Source organism: Mauremys reevesii, linkage group 8 (genome assembly GCF_016161935.1).
Source record: "Mauremys reevesii isolate NIE-2019 linkage group 8, ASM1616193v1, whole genome shotgun sequence".
In the NCBI taxonomy this organism is placed as follows: domain Eukaryota; kingdom Metazoa; phylum Chordata; order Testudines; family Geoemydidae; genus Mauremys; species Mauremys reevesii.
Genome location: NC_052630.1, coordinates 98,251,307 through 98,272,603, shown reverse-complemented (window position 1 = coordinate 98,272,603; position 21,297 = coordinate 98,251,307). Strand labels below are relative to the sequence as shown.

General features: G+C 40.5%; 1 protein-coding gene across 3 annotated transcripts in view; it reads left to right on the top strand.

The window, feature by feature from the left end:
* The first annotated feature begins 1,816 nt into the window (after positions 1 to 1,816).
* The window catches only part of ZYG11B (zyg-11 family member B, cell cycle regulator), a 36,215-nt gene continuing 16,734 nt past the window's right edge, over positions 1,817 to 21,297 (top strand). The window contains exons 1-4 of one of the 3 annotated variants that reach the window (XM_039484099.1): positions 1,817 to 1,937; positions 14,278 to 14,443; positions 16,142 to 16,896; positions 20,945 to 21,085. In XM_039484099.1, the coding sequence (XP_039340033.1) occupies positions 1,935 to 1,937; positions 14,278 to 14,443; positions 16,142 to 16,896; positions 20,945 to 21,085 (1,065 nt within the window). In that variant the 5' untranslated portion in view covers positions 1,817 to 1,934. Of the gene's footprint in view, positions 1,938 to 2,036; positions 2,055 to 12,237; positions 12,257 to 14,277; positions 14,444 to 16,141; positions 16,897 to 20,944; positions 21,086 to 21,297 lie in introns of those variants that run through there. The other 2 variants (XM_039484101.1, XM_039484100.1) reach the window with 2 other exon arrangements.

Here is a 21,297-nt window from a genome sequence, read left to right as displayed (position 1 = left end):
TTGGAGTTTTCATTCCATTTCATTTTTTTTGTGCTCTTTTTCTTTCTTCTGACGGGCGACGGCTGAGAGATCCGCTGATCCGCTTTTTGGGCTTGAAGTCTTTATCAGTCTTTATCGCTATCTCGCCAGTTCAATTTCAAGATTTTCAAGACATATCTGAGATATCCGGAATGCGATATGTATGATCAGCAGACAGTCAGACAGGTGTAGGAGTGAAGGGAAGGTTTTTTTTTTCTTTCCTTTCTTTCTTTCAAATGTAAATTGCCATAATTTCACGGTGCAAATAAATAATTTGCAATAATTTAAATTCAATTAATTGTTCTCTCTCTCTCTTTAATTGTCTCTTAGAGAGGGAGTATCTTCTCTCTATCTCACATCTCTGGCAACACTGTCATCTTGTGCTCAACCGCCAGACCATCCTCCTCCCAAACTGCAGTTCCCTGGTCCTTTTATTTTTATTGTTTTTTTATTTTGTCATATTTTCCATGAAATAAATTTTTCCAAAATTTCCAATCTCCATCAGGCAGGAGGTCTCGGGTTCCAGATTCGGTTTCCCTTTCTCAGATTCCAAAGAACATTTTCACAGCAAGCAGCTTCACCCTTGGAGCCAGCACACTGCTGTGAGCTCTGTTGTGCAGCAGTAGCTCTCGACTTCTCATCTAACCATGAACAAAACTGATATAAACTTAACGGTTTTAACCCGTATTGCATTTATTTGTTCACTATCTTAATTCATCACTTCCAATCACTTCCACAATCTTTGAGGCTTGGGTGCTTCTTGAGCGCACAGTGCTTGAAGCAGCATCAGCTCGATCAGATCAGCTCTCGATCCAGCGAAGCACAAAAAGCGCTGGCACTTCTCACAATGTGCCTTGCACCATCAGTGTACTCTCAACACAGAGTGGTGTTTTAGTGAGACAAATTACAGCTTACTCAAAATAAAACAGCCTCAGTCCTTCCAACTCCCCTCTTGGCCCTTTAGCCTGCAGTTCTTAGCTGTATCTTTTCAAGTGCATATTCAATCTGCAGTGCTGTATCTGCTGGCATACGCTTACATCACTTGTACATCACACGGGCAATTGAATACATCATGATTGATGCACATTGATGAATGATGCTGCTTGATGTTATTTTTGATGTCCCAAATTGTCTTTGTGGTGACGTCCTTATTTTGTTTAATTCTTCCTGTATTTGTTTGCTGTGCAACAAAATAAACAAAAATAAAATATATAAATAAAAATAAAATCATAAATAATACACTAGAGACTTGCAACTACGTTGTGCTGGAGCCTCTGCACAAATACCTGTTCCCGAACTTGATCAGTGACCAACTCTACCATCAGCAATGCAGAACTGAGAATTTTGTATATCACTTAACTTAATGAGATAATAGATCATTTTAATTATTGGTTTCTTTTTAATAAAACATGCTTACCTGGTCCTTGTCATCCTCATTCAATTTATATGTGTGGATGGGGTGGGGGGTTACCAATTGAGTTACACCGGTGCACACTGTCACCTCATAGGCTTCTACACCACTTAATACCACTAGGGATTCAATAGATGTTAATACAATTAAATTAAAAAAAAATCATAATCACACTCAAACTCCTCCCAAGGGGGAACAGGAACAGGAACAGTACAATGCACAACGCCACTATTTATTAAGATTTATTACGCTTTGCTTGGCCAGCTTGACGAGACTTTGGTTTAACGGGGCTGATTTTCAGAAGACCTCAGCTCCCAGCGGGCCCCCGGCGCGGCTGCGGCCCGACGGCTAACGCGGCGGCAGAAGCAGCAGGAGCGCGGCCCCTTTAAGGAAGGCGGGAGGCGGGCCCGGCCGCCCCTAGCCGGCTGAGGCGGATTCACTTCCAGGTCGACGGGGCGGCCCTGCGCCCCGGCTGGGTGACGGAGCTTGGGGAGCCAGCGCAGAGATGGTGAGTCGCCCCCCCCCCCGCCGCCATGGGGTTTGCAGCCCGCCGAGGGCAGGGGCCCCACGCGGGGTGGGCCGGGGCTGCCTCCCCCGAGCACAGCCCCTGGCGGGCTCGGCTGAGGTAAACTCCCCTCCGGCTGCCTCGGGGGCTGTTCGAGGCGGGCGGTGAGGCCCTCGCGGGGGCGGACTGGCGGGCGATGGCAGCCCGGCGCTCGCGGCCCCGACAGCGGATCGCTGCGGCTCCTGGGCGCGAGGGGAGCTGGACAGTTCGCGGGCCGCCAGCCTGGGGAGCGGGTGGTTGTGCAACGAGCCGCTGAGCGGCGTGTTACGTAAACAGGGACCGAGGCTGCAGGAGCCGGGCGGTAGCTGCGCGCCGTGGAGGGGCGAGTTACGTTCCCTGACAGCGGCTCGCCCCGGGAAGTTAACAACCAACCCATCTCGGGGGCCCTTCCAGAACTAGCTGGGGGCTTAGCGGGGCGCGCGAACTGTGCCCGGCCCCCCGCGTCTGGATGCACTTAGACCCGGGTCACCTGTTCGCCTGCCTTCAGGGGACTCTGCCCTGCTGGTATCAGCATTTTTCTTCTACCACTCCAGCCGTGTCCGCAGTAAGGCTTGTACTGATCTTTAACTAGTTTGGTTTCAATCAAACAAAACCCCTGCTCTTAACTGGAATAGGGGGAGGGGGAGCTCATTGGTTTGAGCATTGGCCTGCTAAACCCAGGGTTGTGAGTTCAATCCTTGAGGGGGCCATTTGGGGATTGGTCCTGCTTTGAGCAGGGGGTTGGACTAGATGATCTCCTGAGGTCCCTTCCAACCCTAATAATCTATGATTCTGTGAAATGGGCACAAACTCTGTGTGTAGATCAGGCCTACCCAATTAAGGAGCACAAGTTCCCTCAAAAAATCGGGGACTTGTACTTCCGAGTCACTCATGTCTACACCACAAAACAGACACACCAGATCCCAGGCTCCAGCCTGAGCCCAAACATCTACACTGTATTTTTTATAGCCCCACAGCTCTAGCCCAGTGAGCCCAAGTCAGCTGACATGGGCCAGCTATTGATATTTGATTACAGGGTAGATATGTAACACCCTTGACGGGCAGGATCGAACCGGGGACATCTGGAGCTTAGTGCATGAGCCTCTACAACAACATGAGCTAAAAGCCAACTGGGCCTGGCTGTTAGCTAAGGCTGTAAAGCAGACTCATTTTATCTTTCTCTTTAAGCGGTCTCGGTGCCACTAGATGGGATAGAACAGTGGTTCTCAAATTTTTGTATCGGTGACCCCTTTCACATAGCAAGCCTCTAAGTGCAGCCCCCCTTATAAATTAAAAACACTTTTTTTATATATTTAACACCATTATAAATGCTGAAAGCAAAGTGGGGTTTGGGATGGAGGCTGACAGCTCACGATCCCCCATGTAATAACCTCATGACCCCCTTAGAGGTCCTGACCCCCAGTTTGAGAACCCCTGGGATAGAACAACACACCCAGAAGGTGTGTGGGTTACAGATACACCCTCAGGGCTTCCGTCTACACTGACTTTGGCTCACTCTGCAATGCTAGCTTGGGTTGGAGCTTAGGCTGGAGCTCATGCTCTGATGGTGTATTGACACTGGAATAAAATTTCTGCGATTGGCCTGGATCATCTGACTCACCTCGATCGTCTGACTTGTGCTTGTGGTGCTCGGGCTGGAGCCTGGGCTTTGGGACTCTTCCCTCTTGTGTGGTCCCAGAGCTTGGGCTCCAGTCTGAGCCTAAACATCTACAACCCCGCATCTTGAATCCCACGAGCCCAGGACACCCCTGGGTGTTTAATTGTTGTGTAGATGTTCCCTGACACCCACCCACTTTGCTGGGATTAATAGTCCAAGTACCAGTTCAAGTGGGAATGTCTAAACTGCTATTTTTAGACTCATAGTTTGAGTCAAAGTCTGTAGACCTAGGCTCTGAGACACACTGCTGTGTTGTTGGTTTTTTGTTTTGTTTTTTCAGTGTAGACATACTGGTGCTTTTGAAAATGCAACTCTCAGTGGATAAGAAACTGATTTTTGTCATCTGAAAAGAGTGAACAAGTACAAATTGCAGGGATTTGACTAGAGGCTGGTTTTTTCGTGGTGGGGTATTAAATTAGTCCTGTTGGGATCCAGGAAGTGGGCAGGAGAAGCAGTAGAAGAGGTGGGGGAAGAGCTGTATTACCTCAGTTTTCCTGACTGCAAAAAGATTGTAGATAAATTGAGTGTTTTGTTTCTATAGCTACTTTAAAGGCCATCTGGCTCCCAGGTGACTCTTAAGGCCAGCAGCTCACTTTTACAGGGTTGCAAGCTTATGCAGCATCTCAACATTCCATGCTTCACTTCTTGCCACCCGCCCCCTCGCAGCTGCAACACGTAGTGTTCAGGTGAGGGTGGAACAAAGGAAGAACTAAAACAGAAAGCAAAAGCACTACACCCAACATTAAAAAGAGGATACAGTAGGAAAGTAAATAGAAACAGAAAATGAAAATACAACTCAATTGTGCAAGGGACATAGTGCAAGTTTTATGCTAGGCACCTACACACCGTGTCTGTCAATCAGTTTCAGGGGCAACAATGGGCTTTACAAAAACATCTGGCAAATGCTGCTATAGGCTTACCTAATTAAGGAGCACAAGTTTCATCAAAAAATCAGGGGGACTTGTGCTTCTGAGTCACTCATGTCTTCACTGTAAAAAAAAAACCTCACCAGGTTCCAGACGGAGCCCAAACGTCTACACTGCATTTTTTTTTTGTAGCCCCATAGCTCTAGCCCAGTGAGCCCAAGTCAGCTGACATGGGCCAGCCATTGATGTCTCATCGCAGGGTAGATACACCCTCAGGACTTCAGTCTACACTGACTTTGGCTGGCTCTGCGATGCTAGCTTGGGTTGGAACTTGGGTTCTGAGAGTTTGTTGACACTGGAATAAAAGACCTGTAATTGGCCTGGTTCATCTGACTAGTGCTTGTGGTGCTCAGGCTGGAGCTTGGGCTCTGGGACCTTTCCCCCTTGTGGGGTCCCAGAGCTTGGGCTCCAGTCTGAGCCTAAACATCTACAGTCCCGCATCTTGAGTCCCACGACTCAAGCTTTTGTAGCGCAGCAACAACTACAATAATAATAATTAGTGCTTTACAGATACTTAACAGTAGGATGAGGCATATTCCCTCTGTCACTACTAAAGCATTAGAGGGAGAGATGGTTGGGGAAAAAAATACATTTTGTTTGTTACCTTATTGTCTCCTTGTGAAGAGTCATGATTCACCTGCAGTTGGAAATGACTATTTTTTTTAAAAAGAAAACCCCAAACTGTACACTTTGCTTTTTATATTTAACAAGGCTTAAACATACATTGTTGTGTGAAAACCTGACCGGGCGGGAGCGGGAATTGAGGCTGCTGATCCGTCTTAACTAGCAAGGGGTTTGGATATATTTTGTTTCTACAACAACACAAGTTATGCAGGAAGAGTTAAGCTATTATACAGGAGGTCAGACTGGGGATGATCCTATTGGTCCTTTCTTGCTTTATAATCTATGAATCTAAGTTCCTATTGTAGTATCATTATTTTTGAATTTTTTGGATTTATTGGTTTGTGTCACAACCTTAATGCTTGTTTGACTAGTTTTGTTGTGCACAATTAATCTAAAGGCTTGTCTGCAAAGGAAATTACACCAGTGTAAGCTAAGGCCATGTTCTCTGCCAGCACAGTTATATCGGTCAGTGGTGTGAAGAGGTGTGATACCTGACTGACATAGCTGTGTTGGCAGAAGCCCCTAATGTGGGTGCAGGTTTATTGGCAAAAACTGCAGTTTTACTGGTATAGTTTGTTCTGCTCTTGGGCAGGGGGGGAGGGGGGATTGGTGGAATAAATTACACTAGTAAAAGCGCAGCTTTGCCAGTATACATGCATCTACAATAGGAATGCTTTTCCAGTATAGTATTACAGCATTCCTATGAGTAAAGAGCTCCTGGTATAGTCATGGACTAAGGGGTGTCTGTAAATGGAAAGTTATATACTTTTTCAATTTAGTTCCTCCATTTGAAAGAGGTTTAAACTAATTCCCACTTCCCCTAAAAAAGTCCTTCTTATTCTGGAATAAGAGTGACCACACAGGGAATTATACCAATATTATTGGTAAAATTGTCTTGTGTGGAGATCTTTCCTTCAACACAAATGTTTGTAGACTGGGATGAATGTTTGGGGAGTCTTTACAAATGTGTTAATACTTCAAATTAACTGTTAATCAACTAACTCAAGGTAAAAAATAGTGTAGACAAAGACTGGAGTCTGAGGGCTGGTCTACACTACGGGGGGAAATCGATCTAAGATACGCAACTTCAGCTACGTGAATAACGTAGCTGAAGTCGAAGTATCTTAGATCGAATTACCTACCGTCCTCACGGCGCGGGATCAACGTCCGCGGCTCCCCATGTCGACTCCGCTACCGCCGTTCGGGTTGGTGGAGTTCCGGAGTCGACAGGAGCTCATTCGGGGATCGATATATCGCGTCTAGATGAGACGCGATATATCGATCCCCGAGAAATCGATTGCTACCCGCTGATACAGCGGGTAGTGAAGACGTACCCTGAGATTTAAAAAAATAAACAAAGGAAACCATGCTTTTTGCCCTTTAAGAGCAGGTATGGGAGACTGGAGTAGAAAATGTGTATGTTGGCCTTGTAACCTGGTAGAATATGTATTTAGAAGATAGTAAACGTGATTGATTAAGGAAGTAATGATAATAGGTCATATGATGTTTCTGGCCATGCTGAGATGTAATTTTTAAGTAGTTCTGAGGAAATTCACCTATTAAATGCTCTGTACATTCAAAACAATAACAAATCTTACAAAATTAAACCAGTTACTGATTCTTCTTTCCTGACCAACCCATCAGGAGTAATACCACTTCCTATAAAGCTCCTTCCCCCCCACCCCATACGTTCTCCCTAGCTCATCATCTTGAAAGCCTGGGAAAACGGATGGGCCTTGCAGAGTGTCCAGAAAGCCAACAGATTCAGGTTCTGTTATACCAAGGTAGGAAACATGTTCCAAAATTGAGGGTCATTCACTGAATATGCTCTGCCAGCAGCCACCTTACAGTTATACCAGAGGTCTGCGTGCTTCATTTTTTCAGCTGCCTGGGTATATCATGTCAGGAAAGCTTAACTCTTTATAGGCTAAAAGAAACATCTTAGTATTAAAATGATTTGGGGTAGGGGGAGTTTTTAAATAGTGCATTTTTACGTGAAAATCTAGATTTTGGGGGTTGGGAGTGAGACAGCTTCCATTATCCTTGTAATTTACAGTTAAATATCTTTTAATTAAATCTTCATAAAGAGTAATTTAGTTATAGTGTTAGGCCTAAATTGCCAACTCTGCAAAATACAATTAGATCCATGGTCAATTAACTGATGTGCTGTTAAAATGTAGCTCTAGTTCACAATTTCAGATGTATGGTTATAATCCACTTCCTTTCATTTCTATGTTAGAAATATAGATTGTTAAGAATGCTTGTTTGAAAATGTTGGGTGACTTTACATGGTGCTTTAGTTTAGTGCATACTAGCTGGGGTGTAAATTCTAGTTCACACCAGCATGTTGCACACTTACTAGCCCATGTGGATCCTACTGATGCATGCTGAAAGTTCCCTACAGTGCACATTAACATGGTATTAAGCCCTCACTTAGGCCTGCTCTACGCTACAAAGTTAGGTTCAGATAAGTCCACATGCATCAACCTAGTTATGCATGTAGACTCTGCTTTCGGGTGCAACTATGTTCTGATGTAAATGTATCTGAGCACACCTCCTCACTCATGAGTCCCACGTCAAGAGCTCCTAAAGAAACCAAGTGTAAGGTCACCTTTTATTTGAAGTGGAGAGGAAAAGAACTTCTTGTCTTTTTAGATAGGATGCTCAAGGCTCTCTGTATATAGCTCATATTAGAGAAAAATGGCCATTGAAAACAAAGAAGGGAATACTTGGTTTTTAGTAAATCTGTGTCCTTAGATCAAAGGTACTGAATCAGGGTGGTTCTGCTATGTTGGAAAGTTGGCATTTGTATCTTCTATTTTAAAAAGCACTGTGCTATTTATATTTAGAACAAATGACAAACGTGGAGCATATCTCCTTCCGTAATGGAGACCAAAATGAAGCAGCAGTCAGAGGGCAGGGGTTCTCAAACTGGGGGTCGGGACCCCTCAGGGGGTCGTGAAGTTATTACATGGGGGGTTGCGAGCTGTCAACCTCCATCCCAAACCCCGCTTTGCCTCCAGCATTTATAATGGTGTTAAATATATTAAAAAGTGTTTTTAATTTATAAGGGGGGTTGCACTCTGAGGTTTGCTATGTGAAAGGGATCACCAGTAAAAAAGTTTGAGAGCCGCTGTCATAGGGCATTTGCGGTCAGAATAAACAAATTTTGCTGTCAGTTGATATAGTTTTCTCAGAAAGAGTTTAATGGAAAGATAAGGATATATCAATATTCTGGAAAAATCTTCAAAGCTTTTACACTGGTTCATCAAAGAAAAGCTGAGTAAGCAAAAGCTACTTTTTATTTGTTCAGAAGATTTTATTTTTAAATGAGTCTGAGATATGAGGGCTTGCAAAGGAGCAGATGAAGTCATTATTGAGGATAGCGAAGCTAGCTAGCCTTTCTGCCAGAGTAGGCTACAGCAGCCTGACAGAAGAAGTCAGATATACTTGTTGATTTAGTTTACAGTAAGTAGGTGTATGTGATTGTGGTTCACATGATGCTGTTTCAGAAGAAATTCAGGAAAAACATGGTTGAAGTTCTTGATAAAGTAATCCTCTTCATTAATTTTAAACAAGACTTGCTGAATTTAGGATTCTGTAGTTCAAGAATGTGAAGTGGCCCTTTGTAAACTGTACTCTCTCTAAATAGTGAAACTTTATATAGGGCAAAACATTTTCTCTCCGTAATAAACAATTTATTAGGATAGGGTGGGAAGCAGAAGTTTTAAATATTCCTCTTTTTTATTTTTTTATTTTGATTTGTGGGGGAGAGAATTCTTTGCTGCATGTGACAAATCTGCCCAAGACACTCATTTACATGCTTATAATCAGAGGAACTTGGATTGAAGGAGGCATTATGCTTCAGGCTGCCACCTGCATTAGGTTGCTGTTAGATGCTGAAATCCACGCCATTTATTTTATTAACTTACAATGTATACTACTAATTATAATTTAATTTTTCATAGTTTTTCATGCTTAATAAACATCTATTAAAATAGTAATTCATTGTTTTTAAACAAAAGCTTTTAAAAAGCTAAAGAAAACTATTCTGCTTTATAAGGCAAAACTATAGTCACTCTTGGCTGCATCAGTATAATGCTGTTATGTATCTTGAGTAATAATATGTCAGTCTTTCAGATGTACACCAGAGAAGACACATGAGGTCTGGTTATCTTTTTGACTGCCTGTCTTGTGACTTTTATTTATATGAACTTGACAGGATGGAAAAGTACTGAGATTGAAGGGACTCTATCAAGTAGTTTAGATAGGTAATTTAGGCTGTGTATACAAAAGTCTAATCACACATTTCAATAGAAATGTTTGTGTTTATTTCTGTATAAAACAGCTTTTGTTCAGATTTAATCAGTCCTAGGCAGCGTTTACAACTTGAACATGGCAGCACTGTGTTAATGCATGAAAGCTGGAAAGTGAAATTAATTAGAAACAAAAGGGAAACTACTGTAGTTCATTTCCATTTTCCAAGTTGAGTGAAATGCAAAAACTTAACAGCATAAATAGAAAAGTAACATTTTGAAAATTATTTTACTTCTAACCTCATATGTTTTTAAACACAGGCAAGGACTCTATTTCTTTTTAACATAAGATCTTGAACATGTCCTTTTTAAGGAAAAGGACAGTACATTAGAAGATCAGAAACGCTTCTGGCTCTGATAAAATAGTTATAGGGCATGTCCCCATTGTCACATTACAACAGTAGAGAATTCCAAGAAGAGTCACTTTTTTTCCTGACACTTATTGAGGAACTTAATTAGAACACAGAAAACAATATTGCCAGTACTGGGTCTTCTGCTTCACTGTACAGTTTATGCCAAAAACCTTCCCAAGCTCCTTCCCACCTGGCTTTTTGCCATAGATTTACAGAAGCAGTGCACACAGCCTCATGCCCACCATTATGGGAATCAATGAAGTTCATGAAAGATGTGTGGTGTTACTGGTGTGTGTATAATTAATCCTAGTTAATGGATATTGTTGGAAGCCCTTCTGGTGTGAAGAATAAGCATTTTGAACGGAATCAGTCTAGAGATGGGCTGAAGCTTTAATATTTTTATTTGAACTTCCCCTAAAATTCAGGGGTGTTTAGATCTGTCGTATTGGTCTGGGCTCATCTCTGATCACAAATGGACAATTTTTTAATCTACACCCTTATCTTCCCAATTTATTTCAGTTACTGGTCCATCAGCAAAGCCTAATAACATCATTGGACTTTAATCACTGACAGACAGAAGAACTTAGCTTTTCTGGCAAAAAGAATGGAAAGGTGCCAAAAGCAATTAATATCACCAATGTTTTGCATCTGTCAGATGTTGAAGCAGCAAATTGCAAGCACTGGGGTTGATGTGAGCAAGGGGCATCTTTTATTAAATGAGAGTAGATTTCATATGCTGATTCTTGATTGAGAATCAACAGTTGTCATGTGCTCTTCAGTGTGTGAAGTAATTTTAGGATAGACAATTTCTTCCCCCTCCACTTTTAAAGAGAAGTGATTTTAAATGATTAGCCAAAATTCTGTTCAGAAGACTTTCAGGCATCCGTTATACATCATAAAGAAGCAAAAGAGTCTAGACAACCCGTTTTCCCCCTTCTTAATATCTTTGAGTATAGATGTAGCCAAAATTTACTGCTTACTGGTAATGTCCAACAAATCTTATAAGAAAACTAGTTAATTAGTAATAAAATGCATTAACAATACTTCAGAGCATTTTTGTAAACACTAAGCACTACAAGTCCCTTGTGAAGTAAGTAAGAATTGTCTTCCTTTTACAGATGGGGAAACTGAGGCAGAGAATTTGAGTTACTAATCAAAGGTCGTAGAGGAAGTTTGTCTGAGTAGGAATTATAATTTGGAGCTTCTGGTTCCCAGCCCTGTGCTTGCAACTCTCAACTGTGTTAAATTAAAATGTCTTTTAGCTGACTACAAGTGATTGGTTAAGGATGGGACAAAGGTAGGGTGAAGTTCCTGAAAGTATGCAGTGTTACATGGAACAGTTCATTTATAAAGAGATGCATCTTAATGAGTTAAACAAGAGGATTACATGAGGCAGATGAAGTAACAGAATGGAAGCCACATAAAGTAGAAATAAAAGACAAATATAGCCAGAACATTCAGTTTAAAGGCAAAATAATATTGCTCTTGGAGTTTGAGATGTATCAAAAACTGACACCCTTATTTTCAAAATCATATAGGGGAACATATACCGGTCACTCAGCATTCTTTGGTGTTAGTGTTGAGAATGATTCATAATGTTTGTGAGTCACTCCTTATGATGATGGAATCTGGTTGCTTAAAAACAGTAGGCTGTTATTGGCACTAGAAGACTGAACAGAAAAACTATATTCAAAGATTGAGATTATGTATTAATAAGAGAAGTTCAGAGGTTTCTCATGATTATTTCCTGTCTTGCCGTTGGTGTCTGATATACCCAAGGATATGTTTTGCAATACCTTTGCACTGTGTGTAGGATAAATATGAAATTAAAGAATTAGGGTTAGTTTGGTTAAGGAAGAGAGATGGGGTGTGGGTGTGTTGTAAAGAAGGGCCTTGAGTAGCAAGTAGAAGGAAGGCCTTGAAAATACTGAGTTATATGGTCAGTAGGAATAAACTAGGGAGAATGTCTGGTTCAAAGAATAACTGATGAGATAAGGGAAAGCTTCTTTAAAAAAAAAAAAAAGCCTCTGATAACTGGGGTGGCTGCGGATGGTTTTAAATAAGACAAAAATAATCTGTCTTTAAATGAGTTCTCATGACCCTTCCCAACCCACATTCCAGCGTTGAAGCCTCTGGGAACCCTAGTGCAATGGAAAAACTGTTGGTCAGCAAGGAAGAGGGAAGCAAAGACCTTGAAAAGAAAGAAGGTTGTAAATCTTACCTGGATTAAGACTGGAAATAAGGGTGAACGGTCTTCAGTTGGTTTTTAGCTGAAGTCAGTAACTGGCAAAACTATCTCACTTGTTTGTTTACGGGTATAAAAAGTAAACTCTTAAAGGGGTCATTGCTAATACCTACCTGATCATGTTGAAGCCAACAAATATAGGTAAGTATCCCAGGTTTAGTCTGTTTGTAAGTATCTTGATCAAATGCTTATAAATGTTTGCTACTGTTTGGACATAGTAAATTGCTTATTATTTAGGCTTTTTAGGCATCTTTAGTGCAATTGTATAAATACCATTTGGCCTTTGGATTTAATAAAGGAATTTAGGGTTAAATTAATGTCATGATAATACTCTGCATAAATAATAATAATTCCAACACGATGAAAAAATGTTGGCTATGATTTGAAAGAAGACCATAAAAATTGTCACTTTGGGTCCCAGCTTTGTACAGTAATGAACAGGTCTTCTTCAGTCCTTTTTAATCTTGTACTTAAATACCGTTTGTCATTTATCAGTTTTAATATTAATAGAATGTTGCCCCTTATTTTAAGGCTATTTTAAACTTTCAGCTTTTCATTTCTATTAGGTTGGAAGCAGCGTGGGTTGATTTAAATCAAGCAATAAGGAAACCTTGATTTAAAGCATTTATTTTAATCTTGTTTTGCATTTGTACTTTTTAGTAATTTTCCTAAAACATGTTAACTCGCATCTAAATATAGTCTTTACTCTAATTTTTGAATACATTTTTGCTAATCAGGAGGACACACTAACTGCTTTAATGCATAGATATATCTCATTCTACATACATTATTCGGATTCTTAATTTTTACAGTTTTTATCACATTAAGAAATTGTGAATGATGCATTTCTTATTTACTAGATAACTTTCCACTCTTGGTCTGTGTCAAGCTGCATTTGGATGGAAATTGGGATTCAACTAAAAATGAACAAAAACATTTTATAATTATTTGTATTAGTTAAATATAACTGCCTTAAATATGCTGGTTACATAAGAAACATATGTTTATCAAAACATATTTTTCTTTTAGAACAAAGGAAGGCTTAACTATAATTAGTGAATTATCTGCACTTTTGGGTCAGATTTTCAAAGGTACTTTGGCATTTAATCTCCTTCCAGATTTTAGAATTAGTAGATCTCATTGTCTCCCACCTGGTTTTTAATAGATTGGAAGAGGAAAACAAGCTTTCCTGCTTTCTCAGATGCCAAGTAGTTTCTCAACTTTGATTGAACTAATCCAAACTAACAAAATATTCCCTCTGCATCTGCTGCTAAACTAAAAGTGATGAAGGCAAAAGCTTTTGTACACAATAGAAATTGAAATTGCATTTGTGAAATGTCAATGTTTGCTCCACTATAAAGATTGAAAATAATATAGATTCTTAATGGAGTGCATGAAATTGTGACACATTTATAAAACTTGAGTTCACCATCACAGTTAAAGATGTTTTCCTCATGAGTTTGTATATATTTAAAAAAGCAACACTGATTAAAAATTTGAAGAGAGCTCATTATTGCAGTGTATAATTTTTGGTTATTTATTTAAATTATTTTAAGATTATATGATGCTTAGGCATTAACATTGGTTGTTATAATTTTAAATTTAAACAGATTTTATTTATAAAAAGAAAAATATATTTCACTTAAAAATCTGATTTTTAAAAATAATTATTCTATTTTAATCCACCTTGCGATAAACTAATCAGTAGTTTGGCTTTGCACTTCAGCAGATGATATACCAGTATCCAACAAAAGCATAGTCTCTACACCAGCTTGGTGTTTCTTTTGAATATAATGTGTTTTAAACATCCTGTCTCTCTTTTGTTTGGAATAGGGAAATGGAAACAGCAGCAATATCATAATGCAGTATATTCCATTAAATTACTGTAGGATCATATTTAATATATTAACTACATTTAAAAGGATTTTATTGTTCAGATCCAAAACGAGAGATTTAATAGTTAAAATTGAATGTATAATGATAGGGTGTCCCCGCAGCAGATTTTGTAATGCTACCCTTTCCGTTAGCGATGAGAATTGTGCTAACAAAACACTGGCTGGTACCAAAATACTATGTTTATAAATGGGCTTGATCATTCATGGACAATATTTTTTATTTAACTCTAATGTCTCAGTAATTTGGTTGTGTTTTGCTTATGACAGGAGGAGGCATCTCCATATACTTTACTTGATATCTGCTTGAATTTTCTGACTGCTGACCTAGAAAAGTTTTGTACAGAAAGGCAAGATGGAACACTGTGCTTGCAGGAGCCTGGAATATTTCCACAAGAAGTGGCTGATCGACTGCTGCAGACTATGGCATTTCATGGTAAAATCTTTATTTTGAAGGCAGCAGCTGTAGGTTTTCCACTAGAATATGACATTGCAGCCCCTACTTTATAGTCTAGTAGAATCTGGCACTAGAGCCACATGAACCTTCTTCCTTAATCTCCAGTGAAGAGGGATTTTTGCTCTTCTGGCTTTGTCACAACTTCTGCTGAATGCATCATGGATGGATAGATAGCTGCCCTCGTGGATAAAATGTCCTTTGTCCCATGTTTATGACCGTAGTTTAACGTTTCTTTTCAATTAGATGTCAGCACTTTTCGCTGGGGTTCTTATTTCTGTCAGGATTAAAGGAATCTGATGAACTATATCTTTCTGCAGATGCTCAGATATTTGATTAGAATGTTAATAATATCTTTCATGAAGTAATTAACTGAAGTCTGTCTGTTCCACCCTGTATCTGCATAATTACATCTAAAATCATCTGGCTATAACACCTTCATTCATTTCATGTTACACAGTAAGCAGTGTGCATAAAATGTATTTCGTTGCTGAAAAGAAAAATCAAACCAGGGAATGCACTATAAAAAACTGTCAAAACCATTATTTTCTTCTTCTAACTACACCTCTACCTCGATATAACGCTGTCCTTGGGAGCCAAAAATTCTTACCGTGTTATAGGTGAAACTGTGTTATATTGAACTTTCTTTGATCCACCGGAGTGCGTAGCCCTGCTCCCCCGGAGCACTGCTTTACCGCGTTATATCCAAATTCATATTATATCGGGTGGCGTTATATCCAGGTAGCAGTGTATATATTAAGTGCAGGCCTAACATACGTCTTCACTAAAGTCTATCTTTTGATAAGGGTGGCCACCCTGTTTCTGATATTAGACTCCTGGTCTTCAATATGGACCGGCCAGGAAATGGAGGGTGGGTGGAACCTCAGCAAAATGTTTTGAATTTTTGTCAAATTTCTAACCAGTTCTCATAAGTTTGTGGTAGGGCCATATCAATGCAAGTTTTAGTCTAAAATGTCCATAATTCAAGGTTGTTTTAAAGACAGGTTAATTACCAGCTGAACTTTTCAGCCTTGTATGAAGCAGACTAGGTTTTGTATATGTTGCTATTTATGCCGTGACTTACCCAGGAAAAATGTGTGATTTCTCCGCACTGTTTCTGAAACTAGGGGCCCAGACCCAAAAGGGGGTCACAAGCCTGTTAGGGTGTTGCAGTATTGCCACTCTTACTTCTGCACCACTGCTGGCAGCAGTGCTTCCTGAAGCTGATGGCAGGATGGAAATACCATGCCATCCTTGCTTCTCTACTGCTGGCAGGCAGTATTGCCTTCAGAGCTGGTCACCTGGCCAGCAGCTGCCACTCTCCCGCCACCCAGCTCTGAAGGCAGAGTGGAGAGTGGTGGCTGCTGCCCGGGTGCCCAGTTCAGAAGCCAATGCTGCCTGCTAGCAGCAGTGGAAAAATAAGGGTGGCATGATATTGCCACTCTTACTTCTGTGCTGTGGCAGCCCTGCCTTAAGAGCTGGGCAGCCAGAGACCAGATTTCATGGTCTGTGACGTGATTTTCATGGCTGTGAATTTGGTACACCCCTAATTATAGCTACATTGACTGCAAACTGTGTATTATGAACCAGTTATTCTTGTTAACCCTTGTCATTTTCCCCCCATAGATTTTTTAAAAAAAATCTGTAATACAGCATAAACTTATTGCTGTTTTCCAACAGGGCTGCTAAATGATGGAACTGTGGGCATCTTCCGAGGCAACCAGATGCGTTTGAAACGAGCTTGTATCCGCAAAGCAAAAATCTCTGCAGTGGCTTTCCGGAAAGCATTTTGCCATCACAAGCTGGTAGAACTTGATGCTACGGGGGTGAATGCAGATATTACAATCACAGACATCATAAGTGGACTTGGCAGCAATAAATGGATCCAACAAAACCTTCAATGCCTTGTGCTGAACTCATTAACTCTCTCCTTGGAAGACCCATATGAAAGATGCTTCAGTCAGTTGTCTGGTCTTCGTGCTTTGAGCATTACCAATGTTCTGTTCTACAATGAAGACTTAGCAGATGTTGCATCACTTCCAAGGTTAGAAAGTCTAGATATATCCAATACCTCTGTCACTGACATAACTGCACTCCTCACCTGCAAGGAGCAACTTAAGTCTCTGACCATGCACCACCTGAAATGCTTGAAAATGACGACTACACAGATTTTGGATGTTCTAAGAGAACTAAAATATCTGAATCATCTTGATATTTCAGATGATAAACAATTCACATCAGATATAGCACTTCGTTTACTAGAACAGAAAGATATCCTACCTAACCTTGTGTCGTTGGACATTTCCGGAAGAAAGCATGTTACAGATGAAGCTGTAGAAGCATTTATTCAACAACGACCAACAATGCAGTTTGTGGGACTGTTAGCTACTGATGCTGGCTACTCAGAATTCCTTACAGGAGAAGGAAACTTAAAGGTTTGACTTTTTAAGTTTGTCTATTTTAAGGTTGTTACAACAAACATGTGGTTCTTCCAGATTGAAATTATAGGTTCACCTCCCATCATAGTATTTTTATCCGATAATGGCAATTGCTAATAACTGTGGCTCGGGCCTTCATGTAACTGTTTCTGTGCCAAAATTTGGGTCATATTTAATGTAAATTGTCTATTTTTCTATACCACTCAATGAGTCTTGAAGTACTGCTTTGAGATATCAAACCTATGGGAACAGGACGTTAGCACTGGATAGTCTGAAACTATTTATTGGCATAATAAACTCCGGTTCCTTGTCATGACCTCTAGCATAAAGCATCAATATTTCAAAGCCTCATTCATATTGATGCATTGGCATTTGAATATAGCTTTGAGCAGTTCTACTTAACACAGTAGATGCAATACAACTTTATATTCAGGAACTACTTTTGTACTCGGACTCAACATCTGTTTTTTCAGATCGATGTTTCTGCCTGTCACCCAGCCCTTTTATTACATCAGTGACTCATCTCTGCCCTCTCTTTTCTGGATAGGGCATTGGTTACCTTGTTCTCAAACCCCTCAATATGTTTTACTCCTGAAAAGCTATACTCCAGTGTAGCAATCTGGAGTTGGTTCCTTTTGTTCTCTCGAACCATATTAATGGTGAGTGATCTGTTAACACCCTTCTGAACCACCTGTTGGAATTATCTGAGCTGTTTTACACCCCGCACAGTAGTGTAACATTCCTTTTCTATTACCGGGTAATTCTGTTCAGTGAGGGACAGGTTTTTTGCTCAGAGTGCAATGGGCTGTTTCTTCCTGGTCTGCATCAGTACATCTCCTAGGCCTGTGTTGGAGGCATCAATTCAATTCAAATACTTTCTTAAAATCTGGACTGGCCAAAATGGGTTTGCATCTCTCCCTTGATCTGTTCCCTCATTGTCCCTATAGTCCTGTAAGACCTTCTATTTACGAGGTGTGCATCACTAGTGTTAATGTGGTGGTCTCTTTGGTAAGTGAAACCAGGTTTGTTAGAATACCATTTTTTGACTTTATAACACAGCCATTACTTTTCTTTTCTTTTTTTTTTCCTATGGGGGCTAGCGCTTCACTTAAATTAATGCTCTCTAAAGAGTTCTCCCCATTACTCTCAGACATTAAGTCTAAGAGAGGCAATACTTGGCATTTCTCATCTGCATAGCGTATCCTGTTTACTATAGGCTCTCTGTTATGGTAAGCTTTTACTCTGCTAATATGTACAGTTTGGAGTAAACCCTGACTATAGGGGTTTTGTACCTGATAAGTGACTTCATTTTAGTTTCTCTACCACCTCAAAGGGACCCTCTCATGAGAGTATTTCATGCTTTTTGTAGGGGCTAATACCAAAACCAAAACATCTATATTAAAGGCTCTTTCACTTGTCTTCTTGTCATACCATGCTTTTTGTATAGTTTCGCTTTCTTCAAGATTATGCTGTACCAGCTTCATAATGGTTTTAGCTCTGCCATGAATTTAGATACAAATTCAGTTATATTGAAATGTCTGCTTATATGTGTGAGCAGCTGATTTTTATACTGTTACCACTTAAGAATAAACAGTAGGCAGTAATTTCCAGTGAGATCAGAACAGTCGTATAACAGTCCAGCAAGTCTTCTCTGTGAAATATCTTGTGAAGATAAACTGATAACCCTAGGTAGTGTGTGAGACAGATGTGAAGCTGGACATAAGAGTTCCAAATGGTGTGGGTTTTTTTACTTGCAAAATGCATCATAGTTTAGTGATCATCAACACTGTATTTTATCAATAGGGCAAGTAAAAAGATGGCAACAGCATCTCTCAGAACACTGTAGTAAGAGAGATTATTTCCTGGACTGGCAGCAAGATCTGAAAGATTTGTTTGGCCCAAGCAATATGGGATGCAGAACATTGATTGTGGACTTGTTCATTGTAAACTATTTCATATAAACACATCAAATGCAGACTCCCTTGGCAACTTGTAAAGGAGCCAAACATATATCCCTTCAGATATCCTGAGGTGAATTAACAACTTTTTTATGTGTGTGACTGAGCCACCCCTCCCGCAAATAACAATTCACCAACTGCAGTCAGTGAACATTTACTTGCCCCTAGGAAACACATGAAGTACCATAGCATATTGCTTACCTATACAGAGATTTAAAAAGCAATGGCATTAGATAATGGGAGTGCTCGCTGTAACGGGGGTGAAAAAGATACTAGGTGAGCAAGGGACATTTTTTAAAAGTAATCTCCAAAGCCTATGTTCTTTTGCCTTAACTGCCAAAAAAGAAAAAAGTGTTCTTATCCTGAGTTTTATGGGGACTCATAGAAGTGTAGGACTGGAAGGGATCTCAATATGTCATCTAGGTCCCCTTCCCTCAAGGTAGGACTAAGTAATAACTAGACCAGGGGTTCTCAAACTTTATTGCACTGCAACTCCCTTCTGACAACAAAAATTACTACACGACCCAGGAGTGGGGACTGAAGCCTGAGCCTGCCCGAGCTCCACTTCCCCGGGCACGGGGGCCAAAGCCAAAAGCCTGAGCCCCATCATCCAGGGCTGAAGCCCTTGGGCTTTAGTTTTGGCCCCGCGCACTGGGTCTCAGGCTTTGGCCCTGGGTGGTGAGGCTAAGGTTTTGGCTTCTGCCCTGGGTGGTGGGGCTCGAGCTTCATCCCTGGTCCCCAGCCAGTCTAAGGCCAGCCCAGGTGATCCCATTAAGTGGGGTTGCAACCCACTTTGGGGTCCCAACCCATAGTTTGAGAAATGCTGAACTAAACTATTCCTGACAGATGTTTGTCTAACCTGCTCTTATGACCGAGATTCCACAACCTTCCTAGGCAATTTGTTCCAGTGCTTAAGTTAATTAACTCAAGGTAAATTCTAGTGAAGGCAATTGTTGTTTTTCACATGAGTTAGCAAGTTGAGTTAAAGTCTAGGCTTTAAGAATACATCTTTTTCTTTCTTTTTTTTTTTTAAAAAGAGAATATAGGATCTATGATACTTCTCATTAATAGAATTCTGGGAAGCTATAGCTACTGATTGAACTAATTAGTAACCTGCAAAAACAAGGAAGCTTTCTCTCATTGGTGTGGCTAAAACAAAGCACCACCTCCAGCTGAGAAAATTGCATCAAGTGTATTGTTTCAGCAGCAGTGTGTGCCCATTTGTGTGTGACGGATCTTGCAGCTGTGAATCTTGCTTATAAGGCAAAAATGGACACAAGCAACATTATGGAGTGACACTCCTCCTGCCGGATTGGTTACAGGGAGTTCTGGTCAAAGACTGGATTGAAGCTGAGTTTTGGTTTATACTTAGGGCCCTACCAAATTTACGGCCATGAAAAATGCATCACAGACTGGTAAATCTGGTCTTTTGTGTACTTTTACCCTACACTATACAGATTTCACGGGGGAGACCAGCGTTTCTCAAACTGGGGTCCCGACCCAAAAGAGGGCTGTGGAGAGGGGTCACAAGGTTATTGTAGGGTGGTTGCAGTATTGCCACCCTTCTGTGCTGCCTTCAGAGCTGGGTGGCCGGAGAGTGGTGACTGCTGGCCAGGTGCCCAGATCTGAAGGCAGCATCCTGCCAGCAGCAGTGCAGAAGTAAGTGTGGCAATACCAAACAATGCCACCCTTACTTCCACCCTGCTGCCTTCAGAGTTGGGTCAGGACCCCTACAGTTACAACACCATGAAATTTCAGATTTAAATAGCTGAAATCCATGAAATTTATGATTTTTTAAATCTTATGACCGTGAAATTGACCAAAATGGACTGTGAATTTGGTAGGGCCCTATTTATGCTGTACAATGTTACCTTATTTGGATGAGGAATGTTAAAGTGTGTCTAGTCCTGGGTTACTGCAGGCAGATCATGTACTAGGTAGATGAAATGTTAAAAACACAGGGATTTGGATAAAATGCTACCAGCTTTGGAACAATAGTTTTGCACAGTTCAGAAAAATCAAATTCTGAAATACAGTAATGTCACCTTTTAAAAAATGGAAATATAAGCTTCTTTGTCTGTTCATAGGTGTCTGGAGAAGCAAATGAAACTCAGATTTCTGAAGCACTGAAACGGTACAGTGAGCGGGCATTCTTTGTGAGGGAAGCACTCTTTCATCTATTCAGCCTTACACACATTATGGAAAAAACAAAGCCTGAAATTTTAAAGGTAAAACAATACACGTCAGATGAGAAAATCTTGCTCTGTTCTGTAAATTTAACTTCAGATGAGCATCTGGAAAGCTTATAATATACTGAAAACTTAATGTATGTTATGTAGCTTTCTTCTGCCTGTTTAGTTACTTGATATTGCTTAAGAGGTTTAGTAGAAATTATTAAGCTTCTGTTAATGTTCATGTGAAAGTGATTTATGTGGTAGTG